Below are 26668 nucleotides of genomic sequence, written 5' to 3'. Positions count from 1 at the left end.
TAAAATGTTGAGCCTCATAGGGGAAAAAAAACTGTGGCTCGACCCTTTATTTCTCCTCTTGGCATTTGAACACTTAACATCTGTCAATAACACCAGCATCGCCACAGAGCACATTGCGACTGCTCCTCGGTGTGAACAACAGTGCACCTGCTCGCTCATGTCACCAATACATTGTCCATGCTCCTCGCTGTCAGCAGAAAAGGAGACATCGCTTATCTCTGTTCCTGAAGGTTTTCACTTTATTCTTAAAGCTGTGTCCTCTGGTCCTCGTCTCTCCTACCGATGGAAACATCTTCCCAATGTCATTGCACTGTGGGGATGAAGTCCTACCTTGTCCGGTCATTTCTGCTGGTGGGTGACACTAGGCCTCCAGGTTAGAGGGAGTAGCTTTCAGACAGAGATGAGGAACTGCTTTTCCCAGAGGGTCGTGAATCTATGGAATAGTCTAGATTAGAGTGGTGCTGGAAAAGCACAGCAGGTGAGGCAGCATCCAGAGCACAGGAAGATCGATGTTTCGGGCAAAAGCCCTTTATCAAAATCTATGGAATACACTTGGCCAAGGAAGCAATAGTGGCAGCTTCATTAAGTATATTCACGACACTGTTGGGTGGGATTTGGCCTGGTAAGTGAATTAAGGGGTTCCTTGTGGCAGTGCAGGGAGAAGGAGATGAGACGATGGATAGATCAGCCATGATCTTAATGAATGATGGAGCAGGCTCACTTGTCGCAACTGGAGTGAATCCAGAGAGGGAGCAGACTTTACAACCTCAGGTATGTGTCTTGGTGACCCGGGTGAGGAGAGACAGAAGTTCAGGTTGGAACTGTTTTCCGCAACTTGCCAGAGTCTGAGGAGTGACCTTATATGCTTTTATATCATCATGAAGGGCATGGATAGGGTAAATAGACGTGATATTTTCCTTTGGATGGGGCAGTCCAGAATTAGAGGGTAATAGGTTTAGGATTGAGTGTGTGGTACTGCAGCAAGTCAGGCAGCATCCAAGGACCAGGAAGATTGATGTTCCGGGGAAATGCCCTTCATTAGGGAAGTGTGTGTGAGAGCATATGTGCCTGCTTGATAAAGTGAGATTGTGATGGAGTATGAACCTGCGAGAGGGTGTGTGTGTTGAGAGGTTAGTGTATGTGTATGTCTGAGAGAGCGCGTGTGTGTATGAGAGGGGTACGGATATCAGTGAGGGGTTGCATTTTGCTAAAATAAAGGAGGGCAAGACTTGAACAGGTAATGGTAGGGCCCTGAGTCGTGTTGTGGAACAAAGACCTGGAGGTGTTCAGGTTCATTGTTCGTGGCAGTTACATCACTGGTTGATCAGCGGGGTGAAGAAGGTGTTCAGCACACTTGCCTTCATTGTTCACATGCTGAGTACAGGTGTTGGGACATCATGTTGGAGATGCACACAGAAAGTACATTATTCAGACGGTGATAAGTGTCTGGAATGCATTGCCAGCAGAGGTAGTAGAGGCAGGGACGGTAGATTCATTTAAGGTGCATCTGGACAGATGCATGAGTCATTGGAGAACAGATGGATACAGATTCAGGAATTGTGCGATAGGTTTAGACAGGGGATTTGGATCAGCTCAGGTTTGGAGGGCTGTAGGGCCTATTGCTGGGTTGTAAATTTTCTTTGTTCTATGTTGAGGTTGTACAGGATGTTGGTGAGGCCATTTTTCTGGAGTACTGAGTACACCTGTGGTCGCCCTGTAATAGGAAGAATTAGTATTAGCGGCCGGACCAATGAGGAGCACTAGAACACCGGAGGGAGTCTGGTCCTCCTACCATTCAGAGCAGCCCTATTGTCTGAATCCGAGACGTCGATTTTCCTGCTCTTCGGATGCTGCCTGACCAGCTGTGCTTTTCCAGCACAACTTCAATCTTGACCCATGAGCTTCTGAAGCTGCTGCTGCTCCTCCCTCTTTGAATGAAGTTTGAGATTCATCCAAGACTGTAATTTCCTTCGTCTGTCCAACAGCACACACTTCTCTCACTCCCTTTTCTATTTCTTTTATTTTCTTGCTGGGATCCAATTGTTGACTTGCAGCAACTGAAAAGAAAGGGAGTGAATCCAGAAAGAGGCCAGACTCTGGAAAAGCTGGTCCAGGTCTGTGCCTCAAACACCTGGCAAGTGCAGTACCACAGTGTGAAGTTATAGTCTTTGCTGTGGAAAAAAAGCAGAAATGAGGTGTATTGTTTAAATGGTGATATATTGGGAAGTGGAGAAAGTGAGGACTGCTAATGCTGGAGATCAGAGTCAAAAAGTGCAGTGCTGGAAAAGCACAGCAGGTCAGGCAGCATCCAAGGAGTAGGAAAGTTGACCTATCGGGCACAAGCCCTTCATCTGGAATGATGTGGTTTAGGGTGAGAGGGGAAAGATATAAAAGAGACCTAAGGGGCAGTCTTTTCACACAGAGGGTGGTACATGTATGGAACAGCCAGACAGAATGCAAAAGGAATAAAATCTTAAGCCACAGGAAAAAATGTGATTCTATCCTTTTTTTTCCGATTTGCATTTGGATGCTTAAAAACGTCAGTAATAACGGCATCTCCGCAGAGCATACTGCGCATGCTCCTCGGTGTCAGTCAGGCACAACGTATATTTGCTGGTGTCAGCAAATCACTGCGCATGCTTCTTGCTGTCCGCCGAAAAGGCGCGCGAACTACTTTGACGAACCAATAGAATGCCAAGGAGGACCAGAAGAAGACCGGTCCTCCTGCCAATCAGAACCCCCCATGGTGTCTGAATGCGGAAGGTGCACCATGAGTTTCTGAACCTGCTGCTGATTCTCTGCCTCTGAATGAAGATTCACCTTCACGCCGGACTGCAACTTCCCTCCTTTGTCCCACTTCTGTGAGTACGGCGCTCTCTTTTGCCACTGCCGTTTTCCATTTATTTTTAATGCTGGGCTCAAGGGCCGTGGGTTTTACTCCCACAATCCAAAGATGTGCAGGTTAGGTGAATTCCCCATTGTAATCAGGGATGTGTAGATTAGGTGCATTACTCAGGAGTAAGTGTAGAGTCATAGGGAAATGGGTCTGAATGGGTTGCTCTTCGGAGAGTTGGCGTGGACTGGTTGGTCCGAAAGGCCTCTTCGCACACTGCAGGGATTCTATAAATTATTGACTTGTAGCGACTGAAAGGAAAAGTTTTTTTTTCCCCAGGAAATCCTTTTCAGCTTTCAGGCTTCTCCAGCTCCAATTAACATGAAGGAAAGGTCAAGCTCAGTGGGGAAAGGCTGAGTAATAGCATATCTTGGCTCTCACCCAAGTATTCTCCAAAGAAAACCATACACCTGGATGGGGACATGAATAGGAAGCATTCAGAGGGATATGGGCCAAATGGGTCACTAGATTAATTTAGGATATCTGGCTGGCCTGGACTGAAGAGTTTGTTTCTGTGTACTCATTACTCACGCCCCTCTTCCAGGTGTTCCCTATACCAGCTGTTATTTTCATGAAATAATCTGACAATTGTTGACTTCCATCAACCTCTTCCATCCGGAGAAATTTCCTCTCTCTGCAAAGTGTGGTTCACGTTGGCAAGTTCAATCCTCCTCCGGTTATCAGGAACACACTATAATGCGCAACGTTCTCAATGCCTGTTTAACGTTCAGTGGGGAAACTACTTTCAGTCCAACAGTTCGGTGGAATTCTGTCGAAATGTTTTTGGCAAATGCACTACTCCCACGAAAGCTCCTGGACCCACAGTTAAAATGCTTTTAACAGCCTGTTTTTTTAAATTTCCCCGCCTTCCCAGGATGCAGAATTTCTCTCACCAGAAATTGTTTGCCCTGAAAAAAATCCAGCAGGAAGATGATTATGGCGCTCTCAGTAAAATGTCTCATGGGTCACCCAAGATTAGAAATGGAACAATATCTCTTTTCAAAGAAACTGTTTCGTTTGCCCTTTCAAACCTCCTCGAATTTAAGGTGTTCCATTGTAGCATTTAATTATGATCAATTAAAAGCAATATCCAGTCTCATTTGAAGGAGGAACTGACTCAACAAGTGAAATAACTTTTCTGTCTGCTCTTTAGATGTGACATCCTCTCCCTCTCTCTGATGCAACAGGATTACCAGAGCTGGAAGTATCACTCTCGGAATACAGTTGCTGATCGACAGTTTACTTCGACTGCTTAACATAAGGATTTAAAAGCTGCTAGCCCGATCTCGCGCAAAGCACAAAAAACAAACTGTTCACCCGTGCCTGCACAGAGGAGAAATTTCACTTGGAATAGATCACAAAATAAGAACTGTTACCAGTCCCACAACTCATGTGTTTCCCATGGACAAAGTTAAAAATCACACAACACCAGGCTATAATCCTGGTTTGTTTGGAAGCACTAGCTTTCGGAGCACCGCTCGTTCATCAGGTGGCTGTGGAGAATGAGATCATGATCACAATTTATATCGAAAGGAGTCTAGTGTCATGGAAATGTGACACATCAGACAATTTTAGATTAAATCTTTTCACCTTTACAATGGGTTTCTGTTCTTTGGCATGTCAATCCCAGAACTTGTTTTTTGTTACCTTCTCAAGAATGTCATTCAAATGCACAGCTTTTCTGACAATAAGTGTGAATTCTGTCTGCACCCGAATGTTGAGTCAGACTGACGTTTTGCTTAGAGAAAAACTCTACATTTAAATGACATTTTTGAGAAGCTAATTTATAGAATAGGGTGTAGAGGTTAGGGTGGATTGGCTGTGGTAAATTACCCATAGTGACCCTTGATGTGCAATTTAGGGTTGATGGGCCATGGGATGGATGTGGGCGAGATGCTCTTCGAAGGGCTAGCATGGAATAGATGGGCTGAATGGCCTGCTTCCACATGGTTCACATTCTATGACTCAACCCACAAAGGAGCATTTTATCTGCATCAATCCTGTCAAGCCCCTTTCAGAATTCTACTGCTTTCAATAAGGCCACTTCAATAAGATCCCATTTGTCTGCGTTTGGCCCATGTCCCTCTAAACCTTTCTATTCATGTACTCATCCAAACGTCATTTAAAATTTGGAACTTCATCTGCATCTACCACATCCTCATCCAACTTCATTCCACGTGAAAACTGCCTTCTGTCAAAACCTTGCCGCTCAGGTTCCTTTTAAATCTCTCTCCTCTCACTTTAAAGAAATGTGCCCCCTAGTCTTGAGCTCCCCTACGCTAAGGAAGAGCCCTTACCTCCACTCCCCATGATTTTATCAATCTCAATGATGGCACCCCTTAATTTCCTGTGCTCCAGTGAATAAAGTCCCAGCCTCTCCTTATAACTCAAACCCTCCCTCCAGTCTTGGCAACATCCTGGTAAATCTTTACTCAACCCTCTCGAATAGAATTCTCACACTCTGCACTCCTGAAACATTTACAATTTCTCACGATACTGGCTGCTCATTCACAGATCCAACTGATCAGCGACATGGGAAGCTTAGTGCAGGAGGCTGAAGAAATGAGTAGCTTTAAAACCAAAACCTCTCGGAGTTCAAAGCCTTCAATGAGAGTCTGAGCTCGGCGTTAAGTTCACTTCACCTTTATTGTGACCCCCTTGTTAAACCTTCAAATCCCCCTCAGCAAAAAGGCAGAGAAAAAGTAGCTGCTTTTTAAACAGCTCAAGATCAAAGCACACTCACTCACGCTTATACACCCACCCAACCTCACTGTCTTCACTATTGGTCAGCACCGAGATGTCTCTTTCTAATTGGATCCTTGTTATAGCCGTAACCCGGAGGAAGTGTTATGTTATTCAGGTGGATATCCTCAATAGGTATGGGTTACTACCGGATTAAACTACAGTACCTCGGGCATATACCTGAGGCCGTTACCTGTCAAGTTTACCAGTGGTCCCTATTGACTGTATGGTCCTGATAGCTACAAACTCGGCTAGGTTTATCGCAGGTCTCTCGGTCCCTTCAGTTTTTCCTTTCACCTCGGAGTGAGAGGGATTCACTTTAAGTCAATCCTAATGCCTTCTCAGCTAAGTTCTAGACTTAACATACCAACACAAAGGTAAACATATCTTATCAAATAAAGGTTCGGCGAATACCAAGTGTGTGGTGTAAAATATAATCGAAATTTATCACTATAATAAGTTGAATACTCACAATCGGATGTTTTCAGTTAATCACAATCGTTACAGCCTTTTTGAATGTTCTTAAAAGATAGCTAGGATAAAAGCAGAGCTTAATACCTGAGTGTCCCAAATGGGATCTTCTTAGACTAGCGTGTTTCAGCTAGTTGGTTCAGATTGTAGCTTTTTCAGGCTAGATTGCAGTGTCTCAACCGAGAATCTTTTAGGCAGGCGTATCTCAGCAAGCTCTTAGTCGTCAGTATGTTTCTTCCGATCGGTCTATATTTTGCACAAATGTGTCTTTTCTGCAAGCCTGGTGGTTCAGAGGATCTGCAGTTAAGCCGAGATGGTTAGGTGACTCATTGTCTGTGTTTCAAGACAAGAGTGAGTTCTGTCTGTTTTAGCTCTGCTTTTTATCCTTTACAGTCTAAGTTAAGCAATTACATCATTTATTTAAAGAACTGGAATCTCAAACTGTGCCTCGGTCAGCATTGTTTCAAGGTCGCGTTAAACACTAATTAGCTGAGAAAATAATAAGTAGCTGATAAAAAAGCAGCTGCCACGTAGTCATAGTTATACTTAATTGTTGCTAGGCTAAAATACAATAAAGAGTTAATAGCATCTTTGTTGCTACAATATAATATAATCAGGTAAAATTCCACAGAGGAATCGAGTCTTTTCATGAAGAAGTAATGGATTCCGTGACAGAAGCATTGCCTCACTGAGCAATTTCAACCCATACCCTGTATAGCGCCATCTGCTGCAGCGGGATTCAAACCCCGGAGTCCCGGGAGCTGGACTGATTGTCATTATTCACTGGACTTTCAGCCTTCACTCCTTCAATCCCCCTGCGATGGTACGTGAACTCGCTGGTGCCTCCGGAGTTGGGAGGAGCTGGTGAAGGCCTTCCCACACTTGGGGCAGGGGAATGGCCTCTCGCCAGTGTGGACCCGCTGGTGGCTCCGCAGGGCGGAGGAATCGCTGAAGGCCTTCCTGCACTCGGGGCAGCTGAATGGCCTCTCCCCCGTGTGGATCTGCTGGTGCCTCAGCAGGTGGGAGGAAGTGCTGAAGCCCTTCCCGCACTCGGGGCAGCTGAATGGCCTCTCCCCTGTGTGGACCCACTGGTGGTTTTGCAGTCCAGAGACCTGGGTAAAGGCCTTCCCGCACTCATGGCAGCTGTACGGCCTCTCCCCCGTGTGGATCCGCTGGTGGTTTTGCAGTCCAGAGACCTGGGTAAAGGCCTTCCCGCACTCATGGCAGCTGTACGGCCTCTCCCCCGTGTGGATCCGCTGGTGCCTCAGCAGAGAGGAGGAATTGCTGAAGGCCTTCCTGCACTCGGGGCATCTGAAGGGCCTCTCCCCTGTGTGGACACACTGGTGGTTTAGCAGTCCAGAGACCTGGATAAAGGCCTTCCTGCACTCGGGGCAGCTGAAGGGCCTCTCCCCCGTGTGGATCCGCTGGTGCCTCAGCAGAGAGGAGAAATATCTGAAGGCCTCCCCACAGACTGGGCAGGTGAACGGCCTCTGCCCAGTGTGACTACGCCGATGAATCTCCAGGGAAGATGGGAAACGGAAGCCTTTCCCGCAGTCACCACACTTCCATGGTTTCTCCAAGAGGTGGGATTTGTCAGGTTTCTCCATGGCCGAAGTATGGAGCCACTCCCTGCTGTGAATTCCTCTTTCCAGGCCGTTTAGTTATTTTAGGCTCCACACTCAGTGTGCTGCAATGGTAGGGTCTCTCATCCAGTCCCACTAATGCTGAAAACGTACTTAGACAGGAACCAAAAAGCTTTGCTCCTTCTCACAGAATCATAGATGAAAACCGTTACAGTCCCGATGGATTGAGTGACTGTCAGACATTGACGTCAAAGTGAGGACTGCAGACACTGGAGAGTCAGTATTGAAAAGTGTGGCGCTGGAAAAGCACAGCAGGTGAGGCTGCATCTGAGAAGTAGGAGAGTCAACATTTCGGGCTTAAGCCCTTCATCTGTTGATGTTGAAACTTCCATCTTCAGATTTTCAAATACAGTAGCGCCTCGACTTACGAACGTAATCAACTTTTCCCATTGTTTGGATAGCGTAAGAATGGTTGGACGGCTGTTCACAGCGCACAGGCCAAAGACTAACTGAATGAGATCATGCAGGGCCCGAGAGCTTCTGTGTTCGTACCTTGAAGCAAAATTTTACGTACAATCCTGTTCGTAAACCGATTTGTACATGAACAGGTTTGTTCGTATGTCGAGGCGCTACTGTGGTCTGTAAAAAGAGATTACGAAGGTCATTAGTGCAGGGTAGAAATTCAGAACAAGCAATTCTACTTTCTGTGGAATATTCTTTTCTTTTGTTATTCCACAAAATTGAAAGCACCATCCCACTCTCTCTTCCCCCTCTGTTCTCACTCGGCTCGAACTAATTCTCCTGAAGGTGCTGATTCAGGATCTTACGGGACAGAAAAGCAAAAACATCAAGACTGCCGTCTCTCTGAACTTTGGATAGCTCCGCCTGAAAGCTGATATCTTTCACAACACTGGGATATTGCTGAGAGTGAGCAGGTCTGATTTTGGGAAGCAAAAAGAAAGTGTCAATTCAGGGTGAACCAGCCACGCAGCTTCTTGAGGTAGGACCAGGCACAAAATGGTTAACGACCCCAGGAAGGTGGGAGCAAAATGAGACGTCAAGGCATTAACATTGAAAGTAGAGAGAAAGTGAACCTCCTGACTCTGGCAAACGCCAGAGTCATAGAGATACATAGCACAGAAACAGACCCTTCTGTCCAACACAATTGTACTGACCAGATATCCTAAATTAATCTAGTCCCATTTGCTGGCATGTGGCCCATAGCTGGGATCATCCCCACTCCCTGTCCTGAGACCTTGATGCCTCCAAGCTGACCCTCAAAGGTTTCATTTGTCCTCCATTCTTTCCAAGTTGTCTTTTGTAGGTTTTGAAAACTCTCCCAATCCTCTGAGTACAGGATTTGGGAAGTTATGTTGTGGCTGTACAGGACATTGGTTAGGCCACATTTGGAATATTGTGTGCAATTCTGGTTTCCTTACTATCAGTAAGATGTTGTGAAACTTGAAAGGGTTCAGAAAAATTTACAAGGATGTTGCCAGGGTTGGAGGATTTGTTCTATTTGGAGGCTAGGGCTGTTTTCCCTGGAGCATTGGAGACTAAGGAGTAACCTTATAGAGGTTTACAAAATTATGAAGGGCATGAATAGGATAAATAGCCAAGGTCTTTTCCCAGGAGGGGGTGGGTCCAGAACTAGAGGGCATAGGTTTAGGGTGAGGGGGGAAAGATACAAAAGAGATCTGAGGAGCAACCTTTTCACACTGAGGGTGGTACATGTTTGGAATGAGCTGTCGGAGGTGGAGGTTAGTACAATTGCAATATTTAAAAGGCATCTGGCTGGGTATATGAATGGGAAGGATTTTGAGGGATGTGGGCCAGGTGCTGACAGGTGGACCAGATTGTTGGTCCCACCATGGATGAGTTGGACCAAAGGGTCTGTTTCCATGTTGTATATCTCTATGACAGGTTGGACTAAAGGGTCTGTTTCTGTGCTGTATGACTCTGGAACCATTCTATACTGGTCTTAAACCATGTTCTCGCCTTCCCCCACAAACATCCACTTCTTTGTTCAAAAATCAGATGAACTCAGCCTTGAATATACTCAATGACACCCTAACTGCAGGAAGACATCCCACTTGTGAACTCAATTCCTCTTGCTAATATAACGCTTGCCTTGCCGATTGCTTCCTACATCGGTCGGACAACTGGCAGTGACTGGAGTAGGAGGACACTGAGGCCTCTTTGCCCATCCACACATCAGTCTAGATGAAGGGCTCGTGCCCAAAACGTCAACACTCCTGCTCCTAAGATGCTGCCTAACCTACCGTGCTCTTCCAGTACCACAATGTTTGAGCCTGATCTCCAGCATCTGCAGTTCTCACTTTCTCCACATTCAAATACATCTCCATTTAAACAATGCACCTCCTTTCTGTTTTTCTTTGCCACAGCCAAAGCTGTAATTTCATATCGTGGTCCTGTGTTTGCCAATTGTGGTCCTCTCTATATCGGGGAGAGCGAGCGCAAACTTGGGGAACGGTTCACTGAGCATCACAGCTGGGTCCACAGAGCCGACCAGACCTCCCAGTCACCACCCATTACAATTCCCTTTTCTGACATGACCATCTTTGGCCTCCTCCATTGCCACAACGAACCTAACTGCAAATTGAAGGGACCACACCTCATCTTCCAGGCAGCCTACAGCCTGAAGGACTCAACGTTGAGTTTTCCAATTTCAAAAAAAACCTCCCTCCTTGTTCTTTGCCAGCAACCACATGCATTCCTCCCATTGACCAACCAGGTCGTAGCCTCTACCTGTCTTGATCTATCTCCACTTCACTCCAACCCCCTTCATCTGCAGCTTCTCCAGCCAGCCCCAGCCCCAGCCCCGAGGAAGGGTTACACCTGAAACGTCGACTTCTCCACCTCCTGTCTATTTTGCAAATTGAGACACAGACCTGGACCAGCGTTTCCAGAGTCTGTCCCCTTCCGGATTCACTCTTTTTTCTTTCAGTTGCTGCAAGTCAACAACTGAACCCCAGAATGAAAAAAGACATGGAATGGGAGCAAAATAGTGCCGTACTCACAGATCTGGGACAGAGGAAGGAATGTGCAGTCTGGGTAAAGCTCTATCTTTATTCAGAGAGAGGGGATCAGGAGCTGCAGCTTGAGTCCGACTTCCGCATTCAAACAATGGGCTGCCTCTGATTGGCAGGAGGACCAGGCTCCTTCCGGTCCTCCAAGGTTGCCTATTGGTCCATCAAAAGAATGTTTCGCGCTATTTTTGCATACAGCGATGAGCATGTTCAGTGTTTTGCTGACACTGGTAAGCATGCGCACTGCGTTGCTGACACTGGCAAACATGCGCAGTATGCTCTATGGGGATGTTGGTGTTCCTGACAGATTTTAAGTGTCCAAATGCCAACAGGGGAAAAAAGATAGAGCCACAATTTTTTTTTCCCTGCGGCTCGATATTTTATTCCTTTTGCATTTTGTCTGGCTGCTCAACTTTTGTATGTCGTTTCCCCTTGTTGTGGGGGCAAGGCACCGAGACCAGAACTGGAGGGCATAGGTTTAGGGTGAGAGGGGAAAGATTTCTGAGGGTCCGAAGGGGCAATCCTTTTGCACAGAGGGTGGTATGTGTATGGAATGAACTGTCAGATGACGTGGTGGGGGCTGGTACAATTACATCATCTGGATGGGGATATGAATAGGAAAGATTCAGAGGGATAAGAGGCGACATGCTGGCATCTGGTCGACATAGACTGAAGGGTTTGTTTCTGTGCTCTACAGCTCTGTGACTCTATTTTTAGATAGTATGGAAAATAAAGAGCATGAAAGCATGGGAAGTGTTAGAGCATGGAGACCATTTCCAGTTCATAGAGTCATAGAGAGATGTACAGCATGGAAACACACCCTTCGGTCCAACCCGTCCATGCCGACCAGATATCCCAACCCAATCTAGTCTCACTTGCCAGCACCCGGCCCATATCCCTCCAAACCCTTCGTATTCATATACCCATCCAAATGCCACTTAAATGTTGCAATTGTACCAGCTTCCACCATTTCCTCTGGCAGCTCATTCCATACATGTACCACTCTCTGCATGAAAATGTTGCCCCTTAGGTCTCTTTAATATTTTTCCCCTCTCACCCTAAACCTATGCCCTCTAGTTCTGGACTCCCCAGGGAAAAGACTTTGCCTATTTATCCTATCCATGCCCCTCATAATTTTGTAAACCTCTATAAGGTCACCCCCCACCCCCTGACGCACCAGGGAATCAGCCCCAGCCTGTCCAGATAGCTCAAATCCTCCAACACTGGCAACATCCTTGTAAATCTTTTTCGAACCCTTTCACGTTTCACAACATCTTTCCGATAGGAAGGAGACCAGAATTGCATGCAATATTCCAACAGTGGCCTAACCAATGTCCTGTACAACCGCAACATGACCTCCCAATTACTGTACTCAATACTCTGACCAATAAAGGAAAGCATACCAAACGTCTTCTTCACTATCTTATCTACCTGTGACTCCACTTTCAAGGAGCTATGAACCTGCACTCCAAGGTCTCTCTGTTCAGCTACACTCCCTAGGACCTCACCATCAAGTGTATAAGTCCTGCTAAGATTTGCTTTCCCAAAATGCAGCACCTCGCATTTATCTGAATTAAACTCCATCTGCCACTTCTCAGCCCATTGGCCCATCTGGTCCAGATCCTGTTGTAATCTGAGGTAACTCTCTTCGCTGTCCACTACAGTTGCAAAGGATAGTGGAACACTCTTACACCAATTAGCAGAGTAAGGTTGAGGCTGGGACAGAATCTGGAAAAGGTTTTCATAAACAGAGAGTGGTTCATGTATGGAATGAATATCCAGAGGAAGTGGTGGATGCACGAACAGATGCAACCTTTAAAAGACGTTTGGATAAGTACATGAATCGGGAAGGTGCGGGGGGATATGGGCCAAACATTGGCAAGTGGCACTGAAACATAGTCAGCATGGAATAGTAGGGCTGAAGGGTCCGTTTCTGTGCTGTCTAACTAACTGTTCTGTCGTGGTCTTAAAACTTTTTTGCCTTCCACTTTAAACGTGGTTATTGTACCTGCATCCAACACATAAACCACTGTCAACAAAAAAAATCACCTCATCCACACAACATAAAAATCCACACACTGTTGTTCAAAAAACAGATGAACTCAGCCTTGGATATATTCAATGACCCCCTAACTGCAGGCTGACATCCCCACTGCTAATCCCAGTTCATCTTCCGAATATACCACTTGCCTTGCTGATTGCTTGTGCATCTGTCTGATGACTGGTGGAGAAGGACGCTGAGGCCCCTTTGTACATCCATGCATCATTCCTGATGAAGGGCTCGGGCCTGAAATGTCGACTCTCCCACTCCTCCGATACTGCCTGTTCTGCTGTGCTTGTTCAGCCCCACACTTTTAGACTCTGATTCCAGCATCTGCAGGTCTCACTTTCTGCACATCGGACACTGAGGGTTAACCTTTATAAGGGGCAAGGTCTTTCCCCAGGATTTGAGAGTCCAGAACTAAAGTGGCATAGATTTTAGGTGAGTGGGGAAAGGGACATGAGGGACAACCTTTTCACACAGAGGGTGGTGCATGTATGGAACGAACTGCCAGAGGAAGTGGTGGAGTCTGGAACAGGTACAACATTTAAAACCCATCTTGATGGGTACATGAATAGGAAGAGATTCGAGGGATATATGGGCAAATGAGACAAGGTTAATTTAGGATATTTGGTCAGCATGGACGTGTTTGGTTGGAGGGTCTGTTTCTGTGCTGTTATCCTGGAATTGTCTCTGGTGAATGCAGAAGTGTTGTTCGACTTTCAGAGCAGCTTTCCAAGATGGGTTGCCCTTACTGGGAGCAAAAGAAGTTACAATGAAGTATTTCGTTTGTGAGACAGCAACTGAGTGAGTGAGTACATCTGGGAGTTTGGTGGAAAGTGGGAATTTATTGCACTGTGGGGATGAAGCCCGACCCTACCCTACCCTACCCTACCCTACCCAGGATGAGACCAGGCCTTGAGTTGAGGAGAGTAGATTTAGGACAGAGATAAGGAGGAACTGCTTTTCCCAGAGAGTAGTCAATCTATGGAATTCCCTGCCCAAGGAAGCAGTAGAGGCATCTTCATTAAGAATATTCAAAACACAGTTGGATGGGTATTTGCATGGTATGGGAATTAAGGGTAGTTGGAACAATGCAGGGAGGAGGAGGATCTCAGATGACGCATATATCAGCCATGATCATAATGAACGGTGGAGCAGGTTCGATGGGCCAAATGGCCAACTACTACTTCTTTTACTATGAAACTCTAACCCTGTATTTCCCATGGCTACCCCATCTAACCTTCACATGCCTGTACATTATGGACAATTTAGCATGACCAATCCAAATCAAGGCCGGTGAGCAATATAGTGATGTGGAAAATGAACATCAGAGAACGATAGAAAGGGACAAGGTGAGTAAATGTACCAGCAATCAAAACCGGATCCTGAAGATCACAAAACTTGAAACTAAAAACGATGTTTCTGAATGTGTGGTGCATTGTAACAAAATTGGCTGCACACATTGAAGAGAATAATTATGATCTGAGACTCCTTACAGAGGCATGGCTTCAGGATGACAAGGATTGGATCCTGCATATCGAGGGGGTAGTCAAATGGGAAGCGAGGTGAAGATAGAGGCTTTGCGCTGCTCATCAAAACACTGATCACAGGGAAGTCTAGTGTTAGCTTGGATTCAGGTCCTGATTTCTCTGTCCTGTGATGTCCCTGTACCCACAGAGTAAGATATTGGTCTGTTCTGCTCTGCTGGATTTCTGCTGAAGCTTTGACCCCCCACCCCTACACCTTCTGGAACAATAAAACATTCAGTCAATTAAGACCCAAGCCACAATCCCCAGCCTGTCAACCATCCAGACACACAGTGTAGTCCTAGCTGGGATTTATGATTTATAACAGCTATGATTTATAACAATATTTACACCAGCAGAATTAAAGCATCTGTTATCAAGTAGACATCGGGATATACAGCACACAATAGACTTTACTCTGTCTCATTCACACACATAAACACGTACATCCATGGGGGTGAATTTGTATTTGCAGAATTATATTTGCAGATACATTCTATTTTTCTCAAAAAATGCACAACCTGCAGGCTGTTTAATCAGTTTGACCTATACTGATAACTTCAGGGATTTCTGAACTTGGACAGAAAGGACCCTTTGTTCCTCAGCACTCTGTAGGGATCTACTATTTATTACTTCCTTCCTTCTCTTATTAAATTTCGCAGAATGCCTGGAGATTAAATTCCATAGTTTTGCCCCATTTACTAGCTGATAGATATCAGAGTGTAGCCGGAGACCATCCTCCTCCCTAGGAACAATACAACCTCTCCAGCGTTTATTCCTGGACAGAGGAGGCAGTGTTTTCTCCAGCTGAGCAGTGTGTTTGTTAGCATGTCCAACTATATTAATCAAAAGTTCCTCACGCTAGCTACACAATAAACCAGTGATGTTAGTTCCCATTATCTCTTTATTTGTGCCCTCACAGTTTTTCCTACATTCTACTTAATGTTATTCTAATGTCACAGTTTGAGATTTAATGTCAGCTTTTGCAACAACGGTCTTGCATTCCAGACCCTACTTAATATTTTCCTAATGTCATGATTAGATATTTATTATCAATAGTCTAAAGCAGACTGACTCTACTCATTATTAATTAGATATTTGATGTCATGTCCCAAATATTTATTGTTCCAGTCCTGTCAATCATATTTAGCAGGTGAGGCTAACTTTACTGAATGTTATCTCATCTTGCCATAGTGACCTTTCAGCCTCAACCTTACTCTGCTAATTGATTAGATTAGATTAGACTTACAGTGTGGAAACAAGCCCTTCGGCCCAACAAGTCCACACCGACCCGCCAAAGCGCAACCCACCCATACGCCTACATTTACCCCTTACCTAACACTACGGGCAATTTAGCATGGCCAATTCACCTGACCTGCACATCTTTGGACTGTGGGAGGAAACCGGAGCACCCGGAGGAAACCCACGCAGACACAGGGAGAACGTGCAGACTCCACACAGTCAGTCGCCTGAGTCGGGAATTGAACCCGGGTCTCAGGCGCTGTGAGGCAGCAGTGCTAACCACTGTGCCACCGTGCCGCCCAATTGGTGTAAAAGCTTTCCACTATCCTTTGCAACAAATTGGCAGTAGTCTCCATGCTCTAACCCTTCCCATGCTTTCATGCTCTTTATTTTCCATACTATCTAAAGATAGACTCAGAGTTGTAGAGCACAGAAACAGACCCTGCGGTCCACACTGACCAGATGTCCTAATTAATCTAGTGACCCATTTGTCAGCATGTCGCCCCTTACCCCTCTGAATCTTTCCTATCCATATCCGCATTCAGATGCATTTTAAATACTGTAATTGTACAGCCTCCACCACTTCCTCTGGCAGCTCATTCCATACACATCCCACCCTCTGTGCGAAAGGATTGCCCCTTCGGACCCTCAGAAATCTTTCCCCTCTCACCCTAAACCTCTGCCCTCCAGTTCTGGTCCCGGTGCCTTGCCCCAACAACAAGGGGAAACGACATACAAAAGTTGAGCAGCCACACAAAATGCAAAAATAATAAAATATCGACGCAAAGGCAAAAAAATTGTGGCTCAATCTTTTTTCCCCTGTTGGCATTTGGACACTTAAAATCTGTCAGGAACTCCAACATCCCCAGAGAGCATACTGCGCATGCTTACCAGTGTCAGCAAAATACTGAGCATGCTCATCGCTGGACGCAAAAAAGGCGCGAGACCTTTTTTTTGGTTGGCCAATAGGCAACATTGGAGGACCGGAAGGAGACTGGTCCTCCTGCCAATCAAGGTCAGTCCATTGTCTGAATGCGGAAGTTAGTCTGTGAACTTCTCAAGCTGCGACTCCTGATCCTCTCTCTCTGAATAAAGATAGAGCTTTACCCAGACTGCACATTCCTTCCTCTGTCCCAGATCTGTGAGTACGGCACTCTCTTATCTCGCCCCCTTTTCCATTTCTTTTTCATTCTGGGGTTCAATTGTTGACTTGCAGCAACTGAAAGGAAAGAGTGAATTCGGCAGGGACAGACTCCGGAAACGTTGATCCAGGTCTGCATCTCAATTGGCAAAATAGTTAGGCAGGAGGCATCAGATGGTGGAGAAGTCGACGAATCGGTTGTAACCCTTCTTCAGGGCAGGGGCTGGGTGCAGAAGCTGCAGAGAAAAGGGGGTGGGGGTGAAGTGGGAAAAGGTCAAGACAGTTAGAGGGTACGACCTGGTTGGTCAATAGGAGGAATGAATCTTGTTGGTGGCAGGGAGGAGGGCGGGGATGGGAATGGAGTCAGGGAATGGAGAGGGAGGATTTTTGAAATTGGAAAACTCAACGTTGAGTCCTTCGGGCTGCAGGCTGCCCGGAAGATGAGGTGTTGTCCCTCCAATTTGCGGTTAGATTCGTTGTGGCAATGGAGGAGGCCAAAGATGGTCATGTCAGAAAGGGAGTGGGAAGGAAATTGGAATGGGTGGTTACTGCGAGGTGTGGTCGCCCTCTGCGGGCACAGCTGCGATGCTCGGCGAATCGTTCCCCAAGTTTGAACTCGCTCTCCGATATAGAGAAGACCACAATGGCAAATGCAGTACCACAATATGAAGTTATAGCCTTGGCTTTGGAAAAAAAACGCAGAAAGGAGGTGCATTGTTTAAATGGAGATGTATTTGAATGTGGAGAAAGTGAGAACTGCAGATGCTGGAGATCAGGGTCAAACATTGTGGTACTGGAAGAGCACGGTAGAATAGGCAGCATCCGAGGAGCAGGAGAGTTAACGTTTTGGACATGAGCCCTTTATCGGGAATGATGTGTGGATGGACAAAGAGGCCTCAGCATCCTTCTACACCAGTCACTGTCATTTGTCAGACAGGTGTAGCAAGCAATCAGCAAGGCAAGTGGTATATTAGCAAGAGGAGAAAGTGAGGACTGCAGATGCTGGAGATCAGAGCTGAAAATGTGTTGCTGGAAAAGCGCAGCAGGTCAGGCAGCATCCAAGGATCAGGAGAATCCACGTTTCGGGCATGAGCCCTTCTTCAGGAATGAGGAAAGTGTGCCAAGCAGGCTAAGATAAAAGGAAGGGAGGAGGGACTTGGGGGAGGGGCGTTGGAAATGCGATAGGTGGAAGGATGTTAAGGTGAAGGTGATAGGCCGGAGTGGGAGAGGGGGTCGGGGTGGAGAGGTCAGGAAGAAGGTTGCAGGTTGGGCAGGTGGTGCTGAGTTCGAGGGTTGGGACTGAGACAAGGTGGGGGGAGGGAAAATGAGAAAACTGGGGCTCAAGGGCGGAGGAGCGGGAAGTGGTCCAACTAGTCATGGAGATGCACAGCTTAGAAATAGACCCTTCGGTTCAACCTGTTCATGCCAACCAGATATCCCACCCCAATCTCATCCCAACTGCCAGCATTTGGCCCATATCCCTTCAAACCCTTCCTATTCATACACCTGTCCAGATGTCTTTTAAATGTTGCAATTGTACTGGCCTCCACCATTTCCTCTGGCAGCTCATTCCATACACGTAATACCCTCTGTGTGAAAAGGTTTCACCTCAGATCTCATTTGTATCTTTTCCCCTCACTCTAAACATATGCCCTCTAGTTCTGGACTCTTTTCCCCCCGACCCCCTCCCCTGGATAAGGCTTTGTCTATTTATCCTATCCATGCCCTTCATGATTTTATAGGTTACTCCTTAGCCTCCAACGCTGAGGGGAAACAGCCCTTGCCTCCCTATCGATCACATCCTCCAACCCTGGCAACATCCTTGTCAATTTTTTCTGAACACTTTGATGTTTCCCAACATCTTACTGATACTAAGGAAACCAGAATTGCACACAATATTCCAAATGTGGCCTAACCAATGTCCTGTACAGCCACAACATAACTTCCCAAATCCTATACTCAGAGGATTGGGGAAGTTTTCAAAACCTACAAAAGACAACTGGGAAAGAATGGAGGGACAAACTGAACCTTTGAGGGTCAGCTTGGAGGCATCAAGGTCTCAGGACAGGGTGGGGATGATCCCAGCTATGGGCCACATACCAGAAAATGGGACTAGATTGATTTAGGATATCTGGTCAGTACAGGCGTGTTGGACAGAAGGGTCTGTTTCTGTGCTGTACATCTCTATGACTCTGGCTTTCCACTAACTTTTGCCACGTCAATTGGTTCACTTTCTCTCTAATGTCGGCGTTAATGCCTTGACGTCTCATTTTGCTCCCACCTTCCTGGGGACGTTAACCATCTTGTGTCTGGTCCTTGCTCAAGAAGCTGCGAGGCAGGTTCACCCTGAATTGACACACTTTTTTTTTTGCTTCCCAAAATCAGACCTGCTCACTCTCAGCAGGATCCCAGTGTTGGGAAAGATATTAACTTTCAGGTGGAGGTATTCAAAATTCAGAGAGATGTCAGTCTTGACATTTTTGCTTTTCTGTCCCTGTAAGATCCTGAATCAGCACCTTCAGGGGAATTAGTTAGAGCGGAGTGAGAACAGAGGGGGAGGGTGAGTGGGATGGTGCTTTCAATTTTGTGGAATAACAAAAGAAAAGAATTGCTTGTTCTGAATTTCTACCCTGCACTGACAGTGATGACTTTTGTAATCTATTCTGACAGAATTTTTGAAGATTTGAAGAGGGAAGTTTTAAAATCAACAGATGAAGGGCTCATAACCGAAACATTGACCCTCCTGCTCCTCGGATGCTGCCTGACTCCCCTGTGCTTTTCCAGTACCACATTTTTCGACTGACTCTCCAGCATCTCCGGTCCTCACTTTGTCAATGTCTAACAGTCACTCAGTCCACTGGGGCCAGCAAAGATTTTCGCCGTGATTTCTGTGAGAGGGATCAACGCTTTTTGGTTCCTGTCTATGTTTTCAGTATTAGTGGGACTGGACGAGAGACCCCACTGTTGCAGCGCACTGTGTGTGGAGCCTGAAACAGTTATACAGCCTGGGAAGGGGATTTCACGGCAGGGAGGGGCTCTACACGTGTTTGTGTGCAGCTGAAGCTTTGGCCATGGAGAAACCCGAGGAATCCCGCCCTGTGGAGAAACCGTGGAAGTGTGGGGACTGTGGGAAAGGCTTCCGTGTCCCCTCTGCCCTGGAGATTCATCGGCGCCGTCACACCGGGGAGAGGCCATTCCCCTGCACCGACTGCGGGAAGGCCTTCAGACATTCCTCCCACCTGCTGGCCCACCAGCGGGACCACACGGGGGAAAGGCCCTTCAGTTGCCCCGAGTGCGGGAAGGCCTTCGTGTTTTTCTCCACCCTGCTGAGGCACCAGCGGGTCCACACAGGAGAGAGGCCGTTCAGCTGCCCAGAGTGCGGGAAGGCTTTTACCAACAACTCCGCCCTGCTGAGGCACCAGCGGATCCACACAGGGGAAAGGCCCTTCAGCTGCCCTGAGTGTGGGAAGGCCTTCAGGGATTCCTCCATCCTGCTGGCCCACCAGCGAGTCCACACGGGGCATAGGCCCTTCAGCTGCCCAGAGTGTGGGAAGGGATTCAGCACATCCTCCGCCCTGCTGAAGCACCAGCGGGTCCACACCGAGGAGAGGCCGTACATCTGCTCTCAGTGCAGGAAGGGCTTCAGCACATCCTCCACCCTGCTGACCCACCAGCGGGTCCACACCGAGGAGAGGCCGTACATCTGCTCTCAGTGCGGGAAGGGCTTCAGCAGATCCTCCACCCTGCTGACCCACCAGCGGGTCCACACCGAGGAGAGGCCGTATACCTGCTCTCAGTGCGGGAAGGCCTTTACCCGGTCCTCCACCCTGATGAGGCACCAGCGGGTCCACACCGGGGAGAGGCCCTTCAGCTGCCCCGAGTGCGGGAAGGCCTTCAGCAGGTCTTCCTCCCTGCTGACCCACCAGCGGGTCCACACCGGGGAGAAGCCGTACATCTGCTCTCAGTGCGGGAAGGGCTTCACCCGCTCCTCCCACCTGCGGAGACACCAGCGAGTTCACGTCCCGTTGCAGGGAGATTGAAGGAGTGACGGCCGAGTCCCATTGTCAATTGGAATATCAACCCAGTTCCGGGGACTCCCGGGTTCGAATCCCGCCACGACAGATGGCAGAATTGGTATTCGGTCAGAAATGTGGAATTCGGAATCTAACGATGAGACCATTTCAGGGAGGGGGTGGTAGGGGGAGAAAGCCCCCATCTGATTCCCTCACTCCCTTGTTAGGGAAGGGAACCCCCATTGTGGGAAAGGATACACTAAAGCTGTTCCAGCTGCATCCTTTACCCGGTCTGGCCTACACGTGACTCCAGACCCACAGCAGTCTGGTTGACTCTACACTGCCCCTTCCTGGTAAAGGAGCGGGGAGAAACTTACTTGGAGACAGGGTATGGGTTGAAATTGCTGAGTGAGGCAATACTTCCTCCGGGTTACGGCTGTACCAATGATCCAATGTCAAAGGGACAGCTTCGTGCTGACCAATAGTAAAGGCAGTGAGGTGGGGGGGGGCGTGGGGGGAACAGGGGAGGTGTGGTGTGTGCACTTTCACCTTGAGCTGTTCAAAAAGCAACTACTTTTTCTCTGCCTCTTTGCTGGGGGGATCTGAAGCTGTAACAAAGTTGGGTTGCAATAAAGGTTACCTGAACTTACCACCGGGCTCAGACTCTCATTGAAAGCTTTGAGCTCCAAGAGGTTTTTGTTTTAAAGCTGCTCACTCCTTTCAGCCTCCTGCACTAAGTTTAGAACATAGAACAATCCAGCGCAGAACAGACCCTTCGGCCCTCGATGTTGCGCTGACCTGTGAACTATTCTCAGCTCGTTCCCCTACACTATCCCAAAATCATCCATGCACTTATCTAAGGATTGTTTAAATCTCCCTAATGTGGCTGAGTTGACTACCTTAGCAGGTAGGGCATTCCACACCCTTACCACTCTCTGTGTAAAGACCTTGCCTCTAACATCTGTCTTAAATCCATCACCCCTCAATTTGTAGTTATGCCCCCTCGTACAAGCTAACGTTATCATCCTAGGAAAAAGTCTTTCTCTGTCGACCCTATCAAATCCTCTGATCATCTTTTATGTCTCTATCAAATCCCCCCTTAACCGCCTTCTTTCCAATGAGAAAAGACCCAAGTCTCTCAGCTCGAAATGTCGACTCTCTTGCTCCTTGGATGCTGCCTGACCTGCTGCGCTTTTCCAGAAACACATTTTCAGCTCATCAATATATAAAGCCTCATGGAACAGCGTCATAAGACACAGAACTTATATCAAAAGATCAGTGTCATGCAACTGGTAGAATATATTGAACAAACTTAGATAGTCTTCATCTCTTAGAATGGGTGTGGGCTTTGGTTCATTAATATGTAACAATGTTCTTGAGATGACATAAGGTTTCATAAAAGAAAGGCATCTCCGTTCAGACAATGCATTAAAGGTGTGAGATTTGAATCTGTCAGTATTCCAATCTTGAATCAGACCGGTTCTGTTTCCAAAGTCGGAATTTGTAAAATATTACATGCATTGACTGCCTGCAGATTGTGTGCTTTTTGAACAAAATTGAATGTATCTGCAAATATAATTCTGCCAATACAATTTCACCCCAAAGAGTAGTGTGTGTGTGTGTGTGCATGAGAGAATGAGAGCGTGTGCATGTGAGTTTGTGTGTGAGTGTGCGCAGAAGTGTGTGTGTGCATGCTTGGGAACGTGAGAGTGTGATGGAGTATGAGGCTGTGTTATAGGTGACTTCTGTCTAGGTATTCTAAATCTCCGGAGAATAGTCCCTGACACTCGGCTTACTACTCTACACTAGGGCTATGGTTCAGATCAACCGGGTTCTGCCTCCACACTCTGCTGACCGCGGACTGTCCTTTAACCCTTGACTTCTGTGTGGCGGACGAACCGCTCCAACACACAGTCTAAGGGAGACTGTCCACAAGGTCCCGTCCTAGGAGGCGAACTCCAAGCTGTCAGCACCAGCCCTTATCCCCATCGGCTACCGCTATCCCGTGGCAAATCGAAATGCTGCGAGACACACAAATGAAGCAACGAATGTTTATTCAAACTTGCAAGTTTGGGTGTCTTCCAAAAGAAAAAGGGAAGGTCCGTGCCGAAAGATTTATAGCAGTAATATTTATACATTATTTTTACATCTGAAAAGGTTAGTAACAATTCCATTGGTTAAAACATTTCACGCTTCTCTCTGCCAATTCTTTGATTAAACATTATATTGTTTTTAACAATTCTGCTGGTTAAAGCATTTCTTGGTTATCTGTATGTTTCTAATGTTATAAAGGGCTTCTATTGTATCTTGCCCTCTGTGTCTTAATCATTACATCATTTTAACAATTCTGTTGGCTAAAGCATTCCTTGGTATCTTGCCCAAGGTTACCTAACTTCATAGCAGCCTAGTTTTAATTAATAACTTATGTCAATTTTATCCAAGGTCACAATCCGCCATGTTCTTGACATAACAGTTCCTTCTGACTTCTTTCATGTTCCCAAGCAGGCCTGCTTGCATTTTAGTCTCATAATTAGCCCTTACTCATTAATCCTTAGTTTTAGTACAGAAATTACCTCATCCATACCAAGAGAGTGTGTGAGTGTGTGTGTGTGAGCGTGTGTGTGTGTGAGAGAGATAGAGAGAGTGTGTGAAACTGCAGAAATTACATTACCCATATCAGCTGCGAGTGTGAGAGTGTTGAGGGGTGTGTGTGTGTCTGTCTGAGCGAGAGAGTATGTGTGTGAGAGAGAAGCTTATTAAAAGCAAAGGGTTGCATTTTTGCCAATACAAGGACTTGTACAGATAATGATCGGACCATGAGTCGTGTTATGGAACAGACAGACATGGGGCTGGGGTGTTCAGGTACATAGTTCTTTGGAGGTTGCATCACTGGTAGACAGGGTGGTTAAGGCGGCGTTTTGCAACATTGCCTTCATTGTTCACACCACTGAGGAGAGGGGTTGGAACATCATGTTGAGGTTGTACAGGATGTTGGTGAGGCCACTTTCAGAGTACTGAGTACAGTTCTGGTGGCCCTGTAATAGGAAGAATACTATTAGAGAGGGTTTAATAAAGATTTACCAGGATGTTGTAAGGACTGGTGGGTTTGAGTTAGAAGGAGAGGCTGGGACTTTATTCACTGGAGCACAGGAAGTTGCGGGGTGACCTCATTGAGATTGATAAAATCATGAGGAGTGGAGGTAAGGTGAATAGCAAATGGCTCTTGCTTAGCGTAGGGGAACTCAAAACTAGGGGGGCATTTTTTAATGTGAGGAGAGAGATTTAAAAGGAAGCGGAGGGGCAACATTTTGAAAGAGAGTGAGTTGCATGTGGAATGAACTTGCTGAGGATGTGGTCGATGCAGGTACAGTGACAACATTGAAACAGCATTTGGATGGGTACATGAATAGAAAGGTTTAGAGGGAAATGGGTCAAATGCAGGCAAGTGGGATGTGGGAATATGTGTTTAAATGGAGCGGTGAGCTTTCCCAATGTAGACAGGGCTCCTCGAAACGTGGCAGTGTCCCCCCCTGCAGCTGCAGAGCGAGACAGGAGAGTTTGTTTTTGTGAATGAGCAGTTGTAGCGCGAGGTGGCTGTTGCTTGGTGACGGTGAGGCTCCCCCGGCCCCGCCCATCCCCCCGTGCAGACGTCACGCGGGGGCGAAGGCGGTTGGGAGGAGAAGTCGCTCGAGCGAGGAAGCGGCGGGAGGGCGGCCGTTAGGAAAATGGCGCCGTGCGGCCCGGGGCAGACACCCGGCACTGGCCGCCGCCGCCTTCCTGGCGCAGCTGCTGTGTCACGGCCACACCGGCCGGCTGTACAGCAGCCAGGAGCCGGTGAACATTCTGGAGGCGGATGGGGTTAAGGACCTGCTTGGGAACTGGTCGGGCGCCTGGGTGGTGGAGTTCTACTGGTCGTGGGGCGGCCCCTGTGTCAACTATGGGGCCACCTGGAAGGTACTGGGCCCGGGAGGTGAAAGGTGAGGCAGGTTGTGGGGGGGACGGAGGGGAAGGAATGTGGGGCCTGTCCTGTCATAGTCACATTTTACACTCACTTTCCATCTGCTTTTACTGGCGCTTGTGCTGTTTACTCCTCACTGTGTGTTTAATCCTTGTGCTGTTTACCCCTCACTGTGTGTTTAATCCTTGTGCTGTTTGCCCTTTGCTGTTACTTGAGCAATTGCTGAGGGTAGTGTGTAAATACTAGTGAAGGATACTATGCACCAACATGTATATGTTCCTCAGTCATTGAAGGGGCAGCACCTGTTGAGAATGGTTAGTAAAGCAGGTTGTGCACTAAGCCTTGTTAACATGGATATAGGTTGTTCATTGGAAAAGTAGACTTATTATTTAGAGTCATAGAGATGTACAGCACGGAAACATACCCCTTCAGTCCAACCTGTCCACGCCAACCAGATATCCTACATGAATCAAGTCCCCTTTGCCAGCACTATATCCCTCTAAACCATTCCTATTCATATACCCATCCCGATACCTCTTAAACGCTGTAATTATACCAGCCTCCACCACTTCCTCTGGCAGCTCATTCCATACCTGCACCACCCTCTGCATGGAAACATTGCCCTTCAGGTACCTTTTATATCTTGTGGCCTGACCCTAAACCTATGTCCTCTAGTTGTGAAGGTCACCCCAACACGGAGGAAAAGACTTAAAAACATTGCTTTTGCATTTCTCTGGCTGCTCAATCAAATATTGAGCCACATGGGGGAAAAAAATATCGCTCTGCCCTTTTTGATCTCCGATAGACGTTTGGAAACATCTGTCAATAACACCAGCATTGCTACAGAGCATATTGTGTACACTCCTCGGTGTCAACAAGCAGCGCACATGTTTGCCAGTGTCACCAAAACATTGGGTGTGTTCCTCATTGTCGGCAGAAAAGGGGCGAAACCTACTTTTGATGGACAAATAAGGATCACTGGAGGACCGGAAGGAGACTTGTCCTCCTGCCATTCGGAGCTCCCCTATTGGTGAATGCGGAAGTTGGGCCATGAGGTTCTGAAGCTGCTGCTCCTCCTCCCTCTCAATGAAGATTGAGCTCACTCAGACTGCAGCTTCCTTCCTCTGTCCAACATCTGTGAGTACAGCATTTTCTTTTCTCACCCCCTTTTCCATTTACGTTTAACTCTGGGGTTCAATTGTTGACTTGGAGCAACTGAAAGGAATGGGAGTGAATCCAGCGAAGGGACAGACTCTGGAAAAGTTAGTCCAAGCCTTTGTCTCAATTGGCAAAATAGACAGGCAGGAGACTGGAAGAACGCAGCAAGCCAGGCAGTATCAGGAGGTGGAGAAGTTGAGGTATCTGGTGTAACCCTTGTTCAGGATTGGGGGTGTGTATAGGCAGAGCTGTGGAACAAGGGTGTGCTGGGGGCAGGGTGATGAAGTGAGGATAGGTGGAGACAGGTAGAGGGTACAATAGGCAATAGGTGCAGGAGTCAGCTCTTCTGCCCTTCAAGCCAGCACCACCGTTCATTATGATCATGGCTGATCATCCTCAATCAGTATCCTGTTCCTGCCTTACCCCCATAACCTGGTTGGTGAATGGGAGGAAGGAATCTAGTTGGCAGGGAAGAGTGGAAGGGGCTGGGAAGTGAGTTGGGGGATGGGATGGGAGATTATTTGAAATTGGAGAACTCCGTGTCGAGTCCTCCGGGCTGTGGACTGCTCAGACAAGATGAGGTTTTGTTCCTCCAATTTGTCAGAAGGGGAGTGGGAAGGGGCATTAAAATGGATGGAGACTGGGAAGTCCGCTCAGCCTCTGCGGACCCGGCTGTGATGCTCGGCAAACCATTCCCCAAGTTTACGCTCGGTCTTCCTGATGTAGAGACGACCACAACTGGCAAAGCACAGTGGGTCGAGCAGTAGGACAGTCGTAGTTTGGGGCACAAGCCCTTCATCAGGAATGATGCGTGGATGTTCAGAGGGGCATCAGTGTCCTTCTGTGC

At 47.2% G+C, this 26668-nt stretch overlaps 2 protein-coding genes across 2 annotated transcripts in view; one reads left to right on the top strand and one right to left on the bottom strand.

Annotated features, from left to right (window-relative positions):
• Positions 1-21190, top strand: part of LOC132808009 (zinc finger protein 850-like) — a 622390-nt gene extending 601200 nt beyond the window's left edge. The window contains exons 11-12 of the mRNA XM_060821898.1: positions 967-984; positions 19779-21190. Coding sequence (XP_060677881.1) covers positions 967-984; positions 19779-20732 — 972 coding nt within the window. The 3' untranslated portion in view covers positions 20733-21190. The remainder of the gene's footprint in view (positions 1-966; positions 985-19778) is intronic.
• LOC132808012 (zinc finger protein 135-like) overlaps positions 1-26668 on the bottom strand; it is a 47452-nt gene that overhangs the window by 8598 nt on the left and 12186 nt on the right. Inside the window, exons 1-2 of the mRNA XM_060821907.1 lie at positions 10731-10833; positions 6934-8328 (exon numbers count right to left, since the gene is read on the bottom strand). Of these exons, the coding sequence (XP_060677890.1) occupies positions 6934-7713 (780 nt within the window). The 5' untranslated portion in view covers positions 7714-8328; positions 10731-10833. Of the gene's footprint in view, positions 1-6933; positions 8329-10730 lie in introns of the transcript that reaches the window.

Source organism: Hemiscyllium ocellatum, assembly GCF_020745735.1.
Source record: "Hemiscyllium ocellatum isolate sHemOce1 chromosome 27 unlocalized genomic scaffold, sHemOce1.pat.X.cur. SUPER_27_unloc_3, whole genome shotgun sequence".
In the NCBI taxonomy this organism is placed as follows: Eukaryota; Metazoa; Chordata; class Chondrichthyes; order Orectolobiformes; family Hemiscylliidae; genus Hemiscyllium; species Hemiscyllium ocellatum.
The sequence above is the reverse complement of the archived record's forward strand: the minus strand, read 5'-3'. Positions and strand labels throughout refer to the sequence as shown.